A 19,598-nucleotide genomic window follows, 5' to 3' on the forward strand; every position below is an offset into this window, starting at 1 on the left:
TCATTTATCAAAAATTTCCAATGAAGTAAAGATCAAAGTTGTTCATAATGAAACAAGGAACAAAATGGTATGATAGGTTTTGGATATAACTCAAAGATAAGGGCACACAACGGTCAAAACTAGACCTGGAACCCTAGGTTTCATGCAAGTTTAATTCACATGAACAACAAGATAAATGGCATGTGAACCAATAATCAGTCTTAATACAATGAATGCTACATGTTTGCTTCAGAAATCACATGGAAATGATGCATGTATAATGAGTTTAGAAGTTAAGAGTATACCTATTGGAGCAAGATCCAATGCCTCTTCAACTCTACTTCCAGTTGTTGTTTGATGTCCCTCACAATGCCTATGAGTTCCCAGGAGATGGTTGGACTCTTTGATTTGCAGAATGCTCGAGTCAAATGGGAGAAATGGAGGTTAAGGTCAAAAGCTTGCAAAAATGAAGTTTTACTTGGTAAGCTTGATGTGTTGATGGCTGAGACTTTGTCCTTAACTTCTAGGGACCTTGAAGGTTCAAGAAGCCTCAGATATCATAAAATAATCGTTGTTTGTACTGGTTTGCTTGGTTGGTTGGTTGTTGCACAAATCACCAAGTGGGAAGCATGGCACAAGAAATGAGTTCATTGAGTGTTTTGTGTTGTCCTTTATGAAGCATTGGAGTTGAATTGAGTCTTGGAGTTGGTATGCATCAGGTCCAAATCCATTTAGGAGCTCAATGGTACTTCTTGTTGGATTAAAGCTACTTGATACAAAAATGGAATAGTTCATTATGTATTGGTTTAGTTACTTGGATAATAGCTCAAAAGTGAGTGAAATACTCTGATTAGAGTGGTATTTGGAAGAAATAAATATATGTACTTATGGATTTGTTTGGATTTGCAATGTACTTTGGCTTGGAATTCGACCTATGAACCATTTCATGATGCTATCTTCCCAACTTCGATTCTCTTAGCTCAAGCATGGGAAATTCTTGCTCTTAGACATTTTGAAAAGATGGGATCATGATCTATAACTTTCATGTTGAGCACTTTGCCTTAATAAGTTGAGATCTTGGTGAAAAAATAGCATAAAGTTGGTCACTTGACTAGGTCAGTATGCTGGAAATTTCACTAAGTGTTTCATTACTTGAAGAGCAAATGAATCCTCCACTTCATGGACTCATATCTTCTCATCCATGCATTTTTTGGGTTTCATCACCTAGAACAAAGTTGAAGTATGAAGCAAGACCTTTAATTTTATCATTGGAGCAAAGAAAATGGTGGCTTGGATCACAAGTTATAGCCTTGGAAAGATGGGTATCTGGACATGATTGTTTAGGGACTTAGTAAAATTTCCAAGTTTCCATCTTTGCCCCTTTTACAAGTAACCTTGTATTTCTTGATTAAACTTGATCAAATTACTTAATTAATGATATTTTCATGATCCTTGATTTGAATAGTCCATAGTTGACCAAAAATCTTAAAAGTCAAACTTTGACTTTAGGCATTTCTTGACCTTTCATTTGTTATGTCCAACATTTTCATCTGTTCATGAACCTATCTTATTGAACCATTTGGATTGTATGGGTGGGTCATGAGGACATACTTGAGGAACTTGGGGCATGCCTCAAGCCATTGGATCATGCTTTGGTCAAAAAGTCAACATTAAGCTGACTTTGACCAAAACCCTAATTTGGAATGCCAGATGAATTATGGCTTGATGAACTTCAATTGAGGTGAGTACAAACTTTGATTGTTGATTGGAGGGAGACTCTTGATCACCTTGAGATATTCATGATCACACTGAGCTTTGATTTATCCATCCCTTGGACTTCTTGATGCCAAAACCCTAACTTGCAAACAAAGCCAAGCAAGACATATATTTTTGTTTTTTGTTTTTATGGGGTTTCGTAAAGCATAAAGCTATACACAAAAGTATTTGATGAACTTGACGTTAGGAAAATGATACAAATGATAAGGGATCTTAGGGGTGAAAATTAGTGTGTTACATTTGCCCCTATTTAAGTTTCTTCCATCCGGAGATACGAAGGTTGAAATCATCGTCTCGACGAGATTGGAGAGACTTAAATATTAAAATGCACAATATTTTGATCCTAAGATAGCGCAATGATTCTTATGATACGATGTGAATGAAAGACTTTGAATTTCGTGGGTAATGATACCACATGAGACACACTACTATTGGAGAAACCCTGTAGAGAGGAAAGGGACTAATGTCGGGGAATAACATCAAAGGCTAACAAACTGGGGACAATGTTTAAATTACTGGCGGTAAAATTAACACTCCACTGGAGAATAGGAATATAGGTTCTGATAACTGGATGAGAACCAATTTCCAATATTGGAAAAGAGGATCCAGTTTCTTCTTCAATAGATTTCTATTTGAGAAAAAAAAAAGTGATCACTGAAATGGGAGATGGGAACCAATGACTTCACTGGGGATCTTCAAAAAAAAATTCTCAAATAAAGAGAAAATAACATCATCTGAAAGGAATCTCGTCAAACTTCTCTAGCGGGGATCTTCCGGAGAGACATCCATTTGATGAGAGGATGGTTTTGATAGCGGACTTACTGGGGAAATTTCCATTAGTCGTAGTTAACTTTACTCTGGGGAAGATAAAGCAAAAGATGATAATCTTCGACAAACTTCTCTGACGGAACTTTTCCGGAGAGATAGCTATTTGACGGAGGAGCAATTAATAATGTTGATAAACTTCAATTGGGGAATGGGCAAGCTTCTTGGAGAAGAGACTTCCATTCGTCATTCAAAATGAAATAAGTTTCTCAAATAAAGATATCGCCACTTGCCATTGGATAATATACTTCAACCATGATTCGGGTTGTATGCCACAAATGGGTCTCAGTTTCTTCTTTAATCAAGACTTCCTCTCGTAAAGGTAAATAAACTTCCCCAAACGATTCGGGTTATATGCCATGAACGGGTCTCAGTTTCTTCTTTAATCAAGACTTCCTCTTGAAAAGGGTAAATAAACTTCCCCAAACGATTTGGGTTGTATGCCGTGAACGGGTCTCAGTTTCTTCTTTAATCAAGATTTCCTCTTAAAAAGGGTAAAAAGGGTTCAAACAAACTTCTCTGATGGGAGTTTTCTGAATACATAACCATTTGGTGAAAGGACCTCACTGTGGATAGACAAAATTCTCGTGAAGAGACTGTCATTTGTCCTTCGAAACAAAATCTGAGAACAAAACAAGCTTCTCAAATAAAGAGACTGCTACATGTTGTTAGGTAAGGATTTCAAAGGGAGTGTTACAAGAACACTGTTGGGAAAAAAATTCATCTTCGATGGGGAATCATAAGAAAATCCTTCATGGGTATCGAAGTATTTGGAGGTACAAAATAAATGTACCATCAATCTAGGTTTTTACCGTCTAGAGATTCAATATCAGACCTGCCAAGGTTCAGTCCCGAAATAAACTGGAAAGGGATAGTCAAACAAGACTCTTCTCAGTGAGGAATGATCTCAAATTGGGGAATTATCCTATCCAAGTATGGAAAGGAGAGCTAAAGCAAAATATTCCACGAGGAATAAACTCAATGGGGATTTAGAAAGGGTATACACTTTCTGTTTAAGGTTGACGACTCTACTGAAGAGAGGAAATATATATCACTTGGGGGATAAATGCAGCCAAGTTAAGTAAACCAACACAAGGGATCCAATATGAATACGAATTATGAATTTAACTACACATGATGTATATGCATGCGTGAATGCGTGTTATGTTTATGATGACAAAACAGGCAATAGTAGATGAACCAGAGATGAGATAAACATCTTGGTACAAATGAACACTCGACTAATCTCAACATAAGGGGAATCTAACTGGAGATAAAACAAGAAGTCGTCAATGGAGTAAAGTGTGCCTTCAAACCCAATATTCTCTAGGTATAATGATGCCAAATGGAAGGATGTTCTCTTAAAGAAGCAAGAATCATCTACTGTTGCAATTCCACTGGGAATGATAAAGACATTATTTCAAGAAAGCACTGAGCTCCGTACATCAGGATCCAACCTTTTATGGGATTATTGTTGACATTCCTTATTGTGATCATAAATTAAAAGAAACACACACACACCTTTTAAAAGCAAAATAAGATATTTAAAACTTTTGTTTCAAGAATTTTCTCATCAAAAGTAAAAAGTCATTTTGCAAGAAGGAAGTAAAATAAGAGTCACAAACAAATGGATAAAGTTTTGAATTCTATTGATGGAATGGTAGTCCGTAAATGGCGAGACTCCATAGATCATTTACAAAGATGAAAAATGGTAAATACGTGAAAAGGCTACATTAAAATGCAATGACCACTATTCTCCCTATCAACTTTGAAATCTGTTATGTTCGAGCTTCTGGAGAGAGTAATTTGATTAAGAAAACTTTGATGGGCGAGGTCGCTTTGAATTGATCAAGTCTGGAATTATGCAGTTACTTACCATAATCCCTAACTTTTTCCTAGATTTCCCCTTGCGAGTGTCAATCTACCAGGACAATCATTTTATGTCCATGTCTCAAACTTTTTCCTGGACTTCCCTTTTGGGTTTTTGGTCCACTGAGACGCTCTTTTTTGCCTAAGCCGCCCTTGCGGGTTTTCAACTTAGCGAGTTGTTCTTTTATTTTTTAGGCGAAATATTTCTTAACTGTATCGGCATTCATGGGACGAATGAGCTCCTCACCATCCATGGTTGTAAGGATTAAAGCACCACCAGAGAAGGCTTTCTTAACGACATATGGTCCTTCATAATTAGGATTCCACTTTCCCCTAAAGTCAGTAATGAAAGACAAGATCTTCTTGAGTACGAGGTTGACTTCTCTAAACACACGAGGTCGAACCTTCTTATCAAAAGCTTTCTTCATCCTTTGTTGATACAATTGACCATGGCATAAAGCTGTCATCCTCTTTTCTTCAATTAAATTCAACTGATCAAATCTACTCTGACACAATTCAGCCTCAGACAATTCTGCTTCCATAAAGACTCTCATTGACGGGATCTCAACCTCTATGGGGAGCACTACTTCCATGCCATATACAAGAGAGAAAGGGGTTGCCCTAGTTAAAGTGCAGATGGATGTACGATACCCATGTAGAGCAAAAGGGAGCATCTCATGCCAGTCCTTGTAAGTCACAACCATTTTCTGGATGATCTTCTTTATATACTTATTCGCAACTTCAACGACCCCATTCATCTTGGGTATGTAAGGAGATGAGTTATGGTGTTCAATCTTGAATTATGCACACATTTCTTTCATCATCTTGTTGTTTAAGTTTGATCCATTATCAATAATGATCTTACTTGGAACACCATAACGATAGATTATTTGATTCTTGATAAATCAGACCACTACTTGCTTGGTTACATTGGCGTATGATGCGGCTTCGACCCACTTAGTAAAGTAATCAATGGCCACTAGAATGAAACGATGCATGTTCGAAGCTTTAGGTTCTATCATACCAATCATGTCAATTCCCCACATAGAGAAAGGCCAAGGAGAGGAGATAACACTGAAAAGAGTTGGATGCACATGAATCTTATCAGCATAAACCTGACATTTATGGCACTTCTTCACATATTTGTAGCAGTTAGATTCCATTATTAGCCAATAGTAACCTTCTCTTAACATCCTTTTAGCCATTGCATGTCCATGGGCATGGGTACCAAAGGATCCTTCATGAATTTCTATCATCAACATGTCTGCGTCATGTCTATCCACGCATATGAGCAAGACCATTTCAAAGTTTCTCTTGTACAACACGTCTTCATTCAGAAAGAAGGTACCAGCCAACCTTCTAAGAGCCTTCTTATCTTTGTTTGATGCCCCAGGTGGGCACTCTTGTCTTTGAATAAAGCATTTAATATCATGATACCATGGTTTGTCATCAATGACCTCTTCTGCTGCGAACATAAGAGTAGGTCTGTCAAGGCGCATAACATTTATTGTAGGAACATCATTCCACCGGTTCACAACAATCATGGAGGATAAATTTGCCAGAGCATCTGCTATCTGATTCTCTTCACGAGGTATATGGTGAAATTCAATTTGGTTGAAGAAAGTTGACAACCTCCTCACATAATCTTTGTAAGGAATCAAACCAGGATGATAGGTTTCATATTCTCCTTTGATCTGATTAATCACCAAAGTTGAATCTCCATACATCCATAATTTTGATTCTCAAGTCGATAGCCTTTTCAAGACCCATAATGCATGCTTCATACTCTGCCACGTTGTTCGTATAAGTGAATGTCAATCTCGTGGTAAATGGAATATGAGAACCTTGAGGAGTGAAAATGACTTCCCCAATTCCATTTCCATAAGCATTAACAACTCCGTCAAATATCAAGACCCAACAGGATTCTGGATCAGGCCCTTAACTTGGCAACAGTTCATCATAATCTTTCGCTTTTAAGTACATTACATCCTCACCCGGAAAGTCAAATTGAATGGATTGATAGTCGTCAATTGGCTGGTGAGCTAAATGGTCAGCCAAGATACTTCCTTTTATTTCCTTTTGGGTATGGTACTCAATATCATATTCAGACAATAGCATTTGCCAATGAGAAATTCTTCCAGTTAAAGCAGGCTTTTCAAAGATGTACTTGATTGGATCCATTTTTTAGATCAACCAAGTAGTATGATTGAGCATATATTGGTGAAGACGACAGGTAGCCTAAGTTAAAGCACAACAAGTCTTTTTGAGCAATGAGTATCGAGACTCACAATTCGTGAATTTCTTACTCAAATAGTAAATCATGCTCCTTTATTCCAGTTTCATCTTGTTGACCGAGCACACAACCCATGGAATCTTCTAATATGGTCAAATACATAATCAAAGGTCTTCCTTCCACTGGAGGAATCAGAATAGGAGGCTCCAGCAGGTACTTCTTGATGCTATCAAAAGCTTTCTGGCAGTCTTCAGTCCATACACATTCTTGATCTTTGCGAGGAAGCTTGAAAATTGGCCCATAAGTAGCAGTCATGTGAGATATAAATCGGGAGATGTAATTAAAACGTTCGAGGAATCCTCTGACTTATTTCTCTATTTTAGATGCGAGAGTTTCTTGAATGGCTCTGACTTTATCAGGGTTCACCTTAATACCTTGTTGATTGACGATGAAGCCTGTGAGCTTTCGTGAACGGACAACGAAAGTACATTTGTTGGGATTTAGGCGGAGTTTGTACTTCCTCAGACGTTGAAATAGCTTTAATAAATACTCAACATGCTCTTCTTCAGTCTTGGACTTAGCAATCATGTCTTCCACATAGACCTCAATCTCCTTGTGCATCATGTCATGAAAGAGCATTGTCATGGCTCGTCGATAGGTTGCACCAACATTCTTCAAACCGAAAGGCATCACTCTGTAGCAGAATGTTCCCCAAGGTGTAATGAATGATGTTTTCTCCCTATTTTTGGGCGCCATTCTGATCTGATTGTAGCCAGAGAATCCATCCATGAAAGAAAAGACCTTGAATTTGGTAGTGATGCCGACCAACATATCAATATGAGGTAAAGGGAAATCATCCTTTGGACTGGCCTTGTTCAAATCTTTATAGTCGACACACATTCGAACTTTACCATCTTTCTTTGGAATGGGCATTATTTCGGCCAACCATTAAGGATACTCATATGTAACAAGAAATCAGCATCAATATACTTATGAACCTCTTCTTCGATCTTGAGAGCCATGTCTGGATGTGTTCTTCTTAACTTCTATTTGACTGGTGGATATCCTGATTTCAATGGAAAATGATGCTCCACAATATTAGTATCAAAACCTGGCATGTCCTAATAAGACCAAGCAAACACATATGTATATTCTCTAAGAAGATCCATCATTCTCTCATTGACATCCGGGAAAAGCGATTCTCCAATCTTGACCTCCGTTCTACCTTCTTCGGAACCCAAGTTAATCACTTCCATTGACTCTTTGTGAGGCTGAATGGCCTTTTCTTCTTGCTCAAGTAGCCGGGAGATCTCATCTGGAATCTCTTCATCACTTTCTTCTTCGGTCTCAAATACGGGGAAATCAAAGTTAGGAGAGGGGATAGGGTCATTGCTTTCAATGGATGTGACATTGATCAATCTGTATACAGGATTTATGCTTGTCTTCTTAGCATAAAGATAAAAAAATGGAATTTGCATGCAGAAAAAAGATTTTTGTTTGTTTGTTTTAGGTTACCATTTTTCGAAAGGAAAAAAGTAAAATAAAATGGAAGAAAAAATGAACATTTCATTAATGATAATGGGAACTTGAAACAAATCCCAACAAAATACTCTTTCATCTTGGGCAGAACAAAAGGAATTTTTAAAATGACGATAAAATATTACTTAGAAACATGGACAATTGTAGGAACATCAACAACTATCCAATATTGGCAGACCATCCCATGCGTTACGATGCTTTGTGCATCCTCTTTGGGATTCTCCTCAATGACAACATTTTTTCAGATTGAGTAGGGTTGATGAGTCATCCACTTCGGACAGTCTCTTGAATAGGATGGAGAATCGCATCTTGTTGAGCGACCTTTGAAGATGTAGGTGAGAAACCAAGGCCTTCACAAAATTTGTTTTCAGGGAGACTCACAACTTGTCCCCATCCACCTATTGAACCATCTTCAAATAACTATCGTGCATCGTTAAAGGAATGAATGGAAGCTCCATTATCTTGTACATCTTTGTCAGCAATAGATAGTGTATGAAATTGGGTTCCAACTTCATCCTCAGCATCGACGAAATAAAATAACGATATGTGACTCACCACTAAAGCCTCTTCTCCGCATACTGTGACCAATTTCCCATTCCTTACGAACTTGAGCCTCTGGTGAAGAGTCGAAGTGACAAACATTGCCTCATGGATCCATGGGAGACCCAACAAACAACTGTAAGAAACATAGATGTCCATTACTTGAAAGGTGACTTGAAAGATATGTGGACCAATGGTCATGGGGAGAGCCACCTCGCCGATGACAGTGTTTTTGGAGTCGCCAAATGCTTTAATAATAACCCCACTATATCTCATAGGAGCCCCTTGAAAAGCCAATCTGTACATAGTTGATTTTGGCATGACATTGAGTGAAGAACATGTGTCCACCAACACATTGGATAGAAAATCATTAAGGTAATTCATGGAAATATGCAGAGCCATGTTGTGATTCTTGCCCTCTGCTGGGAGTTCTTCATGACTGAAACTCAAATTGTGGCAGACAGTTATGTTGGCGACAATGTTATGAAATTGTTCAATCATTACGTCATGATCGACATAATCTTGCTCTATAACCTTTTTTAGAGCCTCCCTATGAGCCTCATAACTCATCAATAGGGATAAAACAGATATCTTGGAAGGGGTTTGTAAGAGCTGGTCCACAACTTTGTATTCACTCTTCTTGATCAATCTCAAAACCTCATCGAATTCTAAGTTGATATTAGCCCCACTGGACTCTTCCACAACATCAGGTTCGTTGTTTATAATCGGTGCCTCAACTTGCGTTTTCTTCCCAACTATAGCTTTAACATTTCTTGGTGGCACCGCAGCGAATACACGCTCGCTTCTTGTGACCCCACTTACATCGATAATGTTAACGACAGAAGGCATAGAAGGTAGAGGAACCTCCTTTCCATCTTCGATCATGGTAGCTTGGTACTTGTTGGGTACGAACTTGTCAGATTGGTACGGCGTTGGACCTGATAAATAGATGACCAAAGGTGAAATTATAGAGTTGTGACCATCGAATGTAATCTTCAAGGGTTCAGGAACATTGGACTGAGGGATTATAACATTGGCATCATTCTCGAGATTTCTGGGATGGACAACAGTGATAGTTCCCGCGTCCAACAATCTTTGGATATCCTGTCGTACAAGGGGACATGCACGTGGGTTTATCGAACAAAATTCGCAGGTGGTATAATCACGTGGTGGAACAAAAAGGAGCCGAAACAAACTCTTGTGCATCTCAACCAAAGATCTTCTCATGAATATCACATCGTATATTTGGTAATTACCCTGACATCCTTCAACCATGTTGATAGGAGCTCCCTTAGCTTGTACCATGTTGACTTTATTGAAGTTCCTCTCTCTATCAACTCGAATAAGCCCGTTGTCTATTTCTTTTTGCAAATCTTCCCTTACAATACGGCAACCATAGAGAGTTGTACGGCAAAGTCCGCAAGCAGCATAGTTGTATGGCATCATATAAATGAGATCACCCAATTTAAGGTGCATCTCGACCAAATCTCCTTCTAAATAACATACATCGTAAACTCTGAAACTGCCAGGACAACCTTCTACCATGTTGATAGAAGCTCTTCCATGTTGAGGTAGAGGATTGACTTGTACATTTGGGTTGACATCTCTGAAAGACAGAATGCCTCTTTTGATCAATCTTTGCACCTCAGACTTTAAACTATAACAGTCTTCTAAGTTGTATCCAGTTACCCCTTGGTGGTAGGCGCAAAACTGGTCAGCTTTGTACCAATATGGAAGTTTCTTTGGAATAGGGGGAGTAGGTCTAGTTTGAATGTGCTTCTTGTCGACCAAAAATGGGAATAATTTTGTGTAAGTCATAGGTATTGGATTGAATTGCAGTCTTCTTTGAAATTGATTATTGTTGTATTATGGACGGGCCTGTTACTGAGGTTGTTGTTGTGGCTGCGGGATATTCTGCTGAATGTATTGAGGTTGTTGTTGTGTAAACTGTGGTTGTTGTTGTTGTTGTTGTTGTTGTTGGACTTGCGGTTGATATTTTTGCAAGAGCTGTGGCTGGTAGGCTGGAGCTACTGCTACAATATGTTATTGTTGATATCTCTGCCTTGGTCTTCTGTGTACCACAACACTGACATCTTGCTCTTTCTTCTTAAGGAACCCAACTCTGAACTTTTTGACGCTGTTAGTTGAACCACCTTCCTTAACCTATCATTCGTTATAGACACCTTCTTTGAGTTGCATCCCCATATTCACCATGTTGGTGAAATCACTTGGTGCACTCGTTATCATATGTTCATAGTAGAAAGTGGAGGAGAATAGCGATCCAAAATGCATCAGAATTTAAAACATTTCTCCTTTAGTGATCCTTATGAATGGGCGTGATCAGTGATAGAATCGTTACATCTTGTGGTGATTGAAACCTTTGATGCATATCTAAGGAGCGATCATGAACGTTGAATGGTGAGAACGCCTCTACTCAGTCCACACGAGCGGATTCCTTCATACTTAGTGCTAGCTGCTACGAATGAATGCTTTGAGTAAGTGAGAGAGAGAGAGAGAGAAACGAAATTTCATCTGGTCAAATGCTTCTACACAAGGGTTCTATTTATAGAACCACTGTGTGGTACGTAAGCTAAAAAGCCCACTTAAGTGTATCCACTTAAGTGTATGTGGCCCATATCTTATGATATACCAAAATCACTTAAGCGCGTGGCACCTTACCATATTTCGTATTCTACTTAAGTGCACCGTACCTTATGATGTTCTACAATTCATTTAAGTGAATCGTACCTTACGATGTTCCTTATTTACTCTATCTCTCATCAATCTGTCCTTTTGTGTGTGACCCTGTAGGTTTTCGCGATATTGACAATTATATTAAATCACGTATTTAACATGATAAACAGTGAGCAATATCTAGCAACACATCACTGCTACCCAAGACACAAAAAATTTCATGTGATCTGACAAATCCTTTTGTGATAATACTTTTGTGTATAATTACCCTTTTACCCTTATATCTATATTGAACACAAGGCATAGACCGTGTCATCCTTGTCCAGTTCAATATTAGGTCCTTAGACATTTATCCTGTTATGCAGGATGGGCAAATTCCATCTAGGTCACTCATGCCCCTCAACATGTTTCGTTGAGTACCCATCAACTGTCTTTATGGTCATCCAGTTACGGACAATGTTTGATCAGCAATAAAGCACTCGACTCTACATCTAGGGTCTATAGTGGTTTCAGGTTGAAGGGTGGTATACACCACTATCACCATGAGAATAACTTATGACACTTTGCATAACATTCTATAGAGTATTCTCATAGCGGGTTAATCCAGTGTAAATATTACTCCTAATATTCATACCTATGTTTAAGACTTGATAACTCCTTATCCATGATCCATGAGATGTGATCATCATTCTATATCAATAATAGTCTTAATGCTTTAATGTTATCCCACTTCACAACAAAGCCCGACTACGAATACTTTAATAATAGTGTCCTTATGTTTAATGAGATCTCATGATTAAGTCACACTTGATACATTAAACGGGCTATCTATTCTATGGACTTTATTAAACAAACATAATAAAGAAAAAGCCTTTTATTATTAATAAATAGTTCGACACAAGTACCAAAAGTATTGGCCTCTAGGGCTTGCACCAACAATCTCCCAGTAGCATTAGAGCCAATCAAGCATACCCCTAATTCCCATAGATCTAGTATGGCCATCATGCTTCTGCTACGCAAGAGGCTTTGTCAGTGGGTCAGCAATATTGGCAAGTGTAGGTACTATGTATATTTTCACATCTCCTCTATATATTATCTCTCGAATGAGGTGATAACGCCTAAGTATGTGTTTGGATCGTTGGTGAGATCTAGGCTCCTTAGCTTGTGCGGTAGCACCATTGTTATGACAATAGAGACCAATGTGATCCACAGTGCTATGAACTATGCCAAGTTCACTAATGAACTTTTTGATCCAAACATCTTCCTTTGCTGCACATGAGGCAACAATATACTTGGCCTCGGTTGTAGAATCAGTAACTGTATCTTGCTTTGAACTTTTCCAGCTCACAGCGCCACCGTTTAAGCAAAACACATAACCAGATTGTGATCTAAAGTCATCCTTATATGTATGGAAGCTAGCACGGTGTATCCAATTATAACAAGCTCTTCATGACCTTCATATATCAAGAATGAGTCCTTAGTCCTTCTCAAATACTTAAGGATATTCTTGACAGCTACCCAATGAGCATCATCGGGATCAGATTGGTACCTACTCGTTGCACTTAAAGCATACGAGATATCTAGTCGAGTACATAACATGACATACATGATAGATCCTATTGCAAATGCATATGGAATCTTATTCATGCGATCCCTTTCTTCCTTAGTTGAAGGGGATTGTGTTTTTGATAGACACGGACCATGTTGCATAGGTATGAATCCTTTCTTGGAATCATGCATATTAAATCGTATCAGCACTTTGTCTATGTATGTAGTCTGACTTAGGCCAAGCAGTTTTTGTGATCTATCTATATAGATCCTAATTCCTAATATATAGGCTGTTTCACCTAGGTCCTTCATAGAAAAGCATTTCCCCAACCAAGACTTTACTTGTTGCAGGGTAGGGACATCGTTTCCAATGAGTAATATGTCATATACATATAATACCAGGAAGATGATCATGCTCCCACTAACCTTCTTGTAGACACAAGGCTCATCTTCATTCTTGATGAATCCATATTATTTTACTGTTTCGTCAAAACAAAGATTCCAGCTTATGGAAACTTGCTTCAATCCATAGATTGATCTTTGTAACTTACATATCTTTTGGGCTTCTTCTGGTATGTCAAATCCTTCAGGCTGTGTCATGTACACATCCTCAAGAAGATTCCTATTAAGGAAAGCAGTTTTGACATCCATATGCCATATTTCATAATCATGATATGCAGCGATATCAAGTAAAATCCGAACAGATTTAAGCATTGCAACTGGTGAAAAGGTTTCATCATAGTCAACCCCATGAATTTGTTTATATCCTTTTGCAACTAGTCTTGCCTTATAGGTATGTACCTTTCCATCCATGCCAGTCTTCTTTTTGAAGACCCACTTGCATCCTATAGGGTTAACTCCTACAGGAGGCTCTACCAAGGTCCAAACCTGGTTTGTGTACATGGAATCCATTTCAGATTCATGGCTTCTAGCCACTTCTCAGACTCGGGACCAGTTATGGCCTCCTGGTAGGTCACAAGCTCATCTTGATCCATGAGTAATACATCACCTTGATCAGTTATGAGATATCCATATCTCTCAGGTAGGTGAGGTATCCTGCTTGACCTACGTTGGTCTTGTTCTACTTGAGCAAGTTGCTCTTCCACAACTACTTGTGTTTCCTTCTCTAATTCCTCCATAGGTGTATCAATGCTTTGTGATTCTTGAATTTCTTCAAGCTCTACTTTCCATCCACTGATTCCTTTGGAAATAAAACCTTTTCTAGGAAAACTCCAGTTCGAGCGACGGACACTTTGCCCTCAGAAGGATTGTAGAAGTAATACCCTCTTGTTTCTTTAGGATGCCGCATAAATAAGAATTTGTTAGATTTGGGCTCAAGCTTAGTTGAAATTTGTCGTTTCAAATAAACTTTGCAACCTCAAATCTTCATGTAAGACATATGTGGTTTCTTACCACTTCATATCTCATATGGTGTCTTCTCAACCTTTTTGGATGGAACACGGTTAAGTGTGTAAGCTGTTGTCAATAGTGCATGTCCCCAAAAGGTGTTTGGAAGATCGGCGTGACTCATCATGGATCGGACCATGTCTAACAAGGTTCGATTTCTTCTCTCAGATACACCGTTCCATTGGGGTGTTCCAAGAGGAGTAAGTTGGGATAGAATCCCACACTCTTTCAGATGGTCATCAAACTCTAGGCTTAAATATTCACCACCTCGATCTGATCGAAGAGTTTTAATATTCTTACCTATTTGGTTTTGTACTTCATTCTTGAATTCCTTGAACTTTTCAAAGGACTCTGATTTGTGTTTCATTAAATACACATAACCATATCTACTGAAATCATCAGTAAATGTGATGAAGTACTGAAAACCTCCTCTGGCTGGTATGTTCAATGGTCCACATACATCAGTATGTATTAGGGAAAAAATATCATTAGCTCTTTCACCTTTTCCTGTGAATGGAGACTTTTTCATCTTTCCAATTAAACAAGATCTGCATGTCTCATATGATTCATAATCAAAAGAGTCCAGAGTCCATCTTTATGGAGTTTGGAAATGCGTTTCTCATTTATGTGGCCTACTCGACAATGCCAAAGGTAATTTGGATTTAACTCATTACGTTTCATCCTTTTAGTATTAATGTTATAAATAGGCATTTCAAGATCAAGGACATATGGTCCATTGTTCATTTGTGCAGTAGCATAAAATATATCATTCAAATAAATGGAGCAACAATTGTTCTTTATTATAAATGAAAAACCAAACTTGTCTAAACAAGAAACATAACTAATATTCCTGCTAATTGCAGGTACATAATAACAGTTCTCTAACTGAATTATTAAACCACTAGGTAAAGTCAATACATAAGTTCCTACGGCTAAAGCAGCAACCTTTGCTCCATTGCCAACTCGTAGGTCAACTTCACCTTTTGTCAAATCTCTACTCCTTTTTAGCCCCTGCACATTGGTACAAATGTGAGAACCGTATCCAGTATCTAATACCCATGATACAGAAGTAGATAAATTAATTTCAATAACAAAAATACCTAAAGTTGAAGTCTCTACTCCATTCTTCTTATCTTCCAGGTACTTTGGGCAGTTTCTCTTCCAGTGTTCGGTCTTACCGCAATGGAAGCAAGTGCCCTCCTTTTCTATTCCTCCACTAGGCTTCAAAGCAGGAGTTGTGGGTTTGAGTTTGGCAACTTCCTTGCCTTTCCCTTTACCACCCTGCTTGGTGGGTCTTTTGTTCTATCTCTTTCCATTTCCGATCATCAGAATGGACTTCCCTTTTGACTTCAGATTCTGCTTAACAGTTCTTAACATGGCTAGAAGTTCAGGAAGATATTTTTCCATATCATTTATATTGAAATTAAGGACAAATTGACTGAAGCTATCTGACAACGATTGCAAGACCAAGTCAGTCGCAAGTTCCTTTCCGAGGGGAAAACCCAACCTCTCAAGGTTCTCCCCATACCCAATCATCTTGAGCACATGGGGACCTATAAGGGCTCCCTTAGCTAACTTGCCTTGAAAAGGGGCTTTTGAAACTTCAAACCTTTCATGCCTTGCCTGCTCTTGATAGAGCCTCTTTAGGTGTTCGATCATATCAAACGTTGTTATGTTCTCATGTTGCTTTTGCAACTCAGAGTTCATGGCAGCTATCATGAGGCAAGCAGTTTCATTGACATGCTTCTTATAAGCATCTCTTTCTGCCTTAGGTGCAGAACTAGGAGGTTCCTCTTCAGGAACAAGTTTCTCCAAGACATACAACTTTCTATCATGTTTAAGGATAATCCTCAGATTTCGGTGCCAATCCAGAAAACTTGTCCCAAACAATTTTTCCTTATCAAGGATTGATAGCAAAATGTTGTTAAAGGTGTTTGTTGTCATGGTAATCTACATGAAAAATAATGAAAATATAAGTATCACTAAAATAACATATTTAATTAGACCTTTAATTAAATATGCTCCCACTATTTTACTCAAAACAAATGACCCTCATCAAAATAAAGGAAAAATCCCAAAACAAAATAAAGAAAAATAAGGCCATAACCGATCACCACAAGTCAATTTTCTCATATGCTCTCATACTCTCACTTGGGGTGGTGTGAAAGATGGGCTTTTCATGGTATGGAGTAATGTGCATTACAGAAGGTGGTACCGACATAATAACAGGCATTGCGGGAGCTTCAGGAGCTTGTGGACGGTAATCTTCTGGTACATAATTTGGTGGCATGCCCCAAGGGAAATTGGGGTTCATCTGATACTGAGGAGCGTTCACAGGTGCCACAGAAATGGGCGTAGACACGACCTCTGAAATTACAGTTCTTTGAACAGGCTCTGGGGGTGGCTGATTCTGAGCAACCACCAACATTTCCATCATTGTTGTAATACTCTCCAAATTGTCTTTGGGTGAATTAACCTCTTCCATGAGTTCCTGGTTTTCCTGCTCAAGTTGTTTCATCCTTTTCTGATGACTAACTCGAGTGTTGTATCGGTGAAATAACTTGTCTATTGGAGTGAAGGACATGGATAAGTCTCAGGAATGCAAAAATGTAATGTTTAGAATGATGCATGATATATAATGCAAATGTATTTCAATAAACTTTAATAAACACAATTATTGCAAACATCATGGAGTGAAGTATTACTCTTTTGATAGCTAAAACTCATTTCATTAATATTGGAAAGATTACCATTTTTTTGAAGTACACATTCAAAATATACAAGGAAAATAGATAGAATCATAGGGAAGTTGTTGAGAAGAAGATCAAATCCCTCTTTGTAGCTTCCTATTAAGCTTCTTGATTCGGTCATTCATCTGAATCTTTTCAACCACCAGCTTATAGACAATCATCTTCCAAGCACCTGAAGTAGGAGGATTATCTAAACCAGGAACTGGCCTAATGCTAGAGGAAAATAAATCCTCTTTCACCTTTATTTTTTTGTTATCAAGCTCTTCATCATTCTTCTACTTCAGGTATCTTTGAAGCTCTTCATTCTCTGCGTGGACTATCTGATACTTGTTATTCCAAGCATCCTTTTCTCGTTGCATTCTAGTCAAAGAAACCTTGAGTTTATCTGAGTTAGTCATGAAAATGAGATAAGGTTCTTTAACAGTTAAAGACAAAGGCTCTTGTCGAGGATAAGGCATTTTCAAACTGACGGCCCTAGCTTGCACCCATTGGAGATAAGGTTCCAAAGAGACGCAATCTAGTTTTCCTAAAACTTCTCTTCCTTTCTTATAGACGTGGCACCAGACATGCACAATATTTTCTTTGAATGCTTTGTTGTCTTCTCCTTCCTTGAAGAAGAAACTCTCTAAGAAGATGGTGTTGGGCTTGTCCTTCATTGGGTACCCAAATTGACGACGAGCCAAAATAGGGTTATAGTTAATGCCTCCCTTTTGTACCAAGAAGAGGTACATTAGGAAACTCACTACAACTATCAATAATCTCCACCCCTTCATAAGCACGATCAAACCAATCAATGTCATAATGAGTGAGAGACATAATCTTTTGTGACCATAATAGACCATCCTTGAGGTCCCAAAAAGCAGTAGGCCGAGGCAATGTGAAATAAACCACTTGTAGAGAAGAGTTGTACAACATATGATCATTCCTCCCTTATGAAAATTCCTGAGATGGATTGAATGGTAAACATCTGCAAGCAAGGTAGGAACTGGATTTCCAATTAGGAATATTTTGATAGCACTAATGTCAACAAAGTTGTCAATGTTAGGGAAAAGGAATAATCCATATATGAGAAAAGCAAGAATAGCCTCAAAAGCGTCCATACTCTTCATGCTAGCAAAATAACGAGCCTCATCTATCAAGAATTTAGCAGGCAAGCCAAGGATCCCTCCTTTTATAGTTAGATTAGCTTTGATCTCAGACACCCTTAAATGAGTAGCTTCTGCAATGTCTTGATGCTTTGGAATTTCTTCTAAACCAAAAAAGGGAACTTGATCAGAAATGGGTAGACCAATCACATGAGAGAACTCCTCCAAGGTATGCACAAGCTGATAATCCGGAAAGGTAAAGCACCGATACAATGGATCGTAGAATTGAACCAATGTAGCAAGAATACCTTCTATCATGTTGGTATTCAAAAGAGGTAGAAGTCTCCCATATCTTCCGTTGAAGTCTTCAGGATTAGCCACCAGAGATCCTAGCTCTCTTAAAACCTCTAACGTTGGACTCTTGAAAGTGTACTTTTGAGTTCTTCTTATTCCAAAATTCATAGTGAAAAGTACCTATGATGTTTGCACCAAATGCTTCTAAGTTCCTTTAAGACTTTAATTGAGACGATGTTAACGAATGCATGAATGTATGAATGCACAAACATATCAAGATCATCAAACATATGCAAGATGTCAAATACACGGAGTTCATATGTCCGACTTCACGAGCATGAGGCCATGGGTCTAACCATCCCAACAAGGTAAGTGCTAAGGGTCTATCAACATGACAGGAACCAAGGTTCTGAAGAAGTTCCCAAAATCATAATCCCATCTTTCAGATATTACCGGTTTGTATAACTACTTGTCAACCAATAATATTATAAAGAGAAACTCATCTGCGTGTAGTATCGTGTATCAACTAATTCAGGTTTACACCTTCATAGTCACCACATTATGTCCTAACAAGGCTTAGTAGGGTAAAGGGACACTAAAGTCATTAGCTTCTCAGGCTCCCAAGTCAAAGATAGCAAATGTCTTCACGATTTATCGTTCAACAAATACTATCCCCAAAGGGGCCTCCACTGATTGGGGGATTTTCAAGTCAACTTATTTGAGATTACTCCGCCCAAGCCAACTTGACTATACCACCCTCCTAACTCAATATGCACTCAAGTTTTGGTTAGGGTTTATCTTAACATAAATACCACCCAAGCAAAAATAAACAAATAATAAAACATAGATAAAAACAAAATAGGTATAACCCTCTTGGGGAGATAATCTCCCCAGTGAAGTCGCCATTTCTGTCGCATTGAAAATCAGAGACCAAGCTATTGGATTAACTTGACTCACAAAACATTGATATCACCACCGAACATTTACTTTTACAAGGGAAGGGGAAAAGATTCAAAATAAACCCAAAATAAACATGCATAGAAAATAGTAGAGATCGAA

The 19,598-nt window shown here is 38.3% G+C and overlaps 2 protein-coding genes across 2 annotated transcripts; both read right to left on the reverse strand.

Annotated features, from left to right (window-relative positions):
- Window positions 1–8,641: 8,641 nt before the first annotated feature.
- LOC127103946 (uncharacterized) lies at window positions 8,642–10,306 on the reverse strand. The gene has a single exon (XM_051041174.1). It carries the CDS (start codon window positions 10,304–10,306, stop codon window positions 8,642–8,644), a length of 1,665 nt encoding a protein of 554 aa, XP_050897131.1.
- Window positions 10,307–17,911: 7,605 nt separating this feature from the next.
- On the reverse strand, window positions 17,912–18,707 carry LOC127103948 (uncharacterized). Its single transcript, XM_051041175.1, has 2 exons — window positions 18,049–18,707; window positions 17,912–17,927 (listed from the first exon to the last, which is right to left on the reverse strand). Exons 1-2 carry the CDS (start codon window positions 18,705–18,707, stop codon window positions 17,912–17,914), a joined length of 675 nt encoding a protein of 224 aa, XP_050897132.1.
- Between the last annotated feature and the right edge of the window lie 891 nt (window positions 18,708–19,598).

The sequence above is a fragment of the Lathyrus oleraceus genome, chromosome 7 (assembly GCF_024323335.1).
Source record: "Lathyrus oleraceus cultivar Zhongwan6 chromosome 7, CAAS_Psat_ZW6_1.0, whole genome shotgun sequence".
NCBI classification, from domain to species: domain Eukaryota; kingdom Viridiplantae; phylum Streptophyta; class Magnoliopsida; order Fabales; family Fabaceae; genus Lathyrus; species Lathyrus oleraceus.

Bases quoted from the DNA above. Each gene is read 5' to 3' on its own strand.
- LOC127103946 (XM_051041174.1), bottom strand. From the start codon at position 10,306: ATGGTAGAAGGTTGTCCTGGCAGTTTCAGAGTTTACGATGTATGTTAT.
- LOC127103948 (XM_051041175.1), bottom strand. From the start codon at position 18,707: ATGAATTTTGGAATAAGAAGAACTCAAAAGTACACTTTCAAGAGTCCA.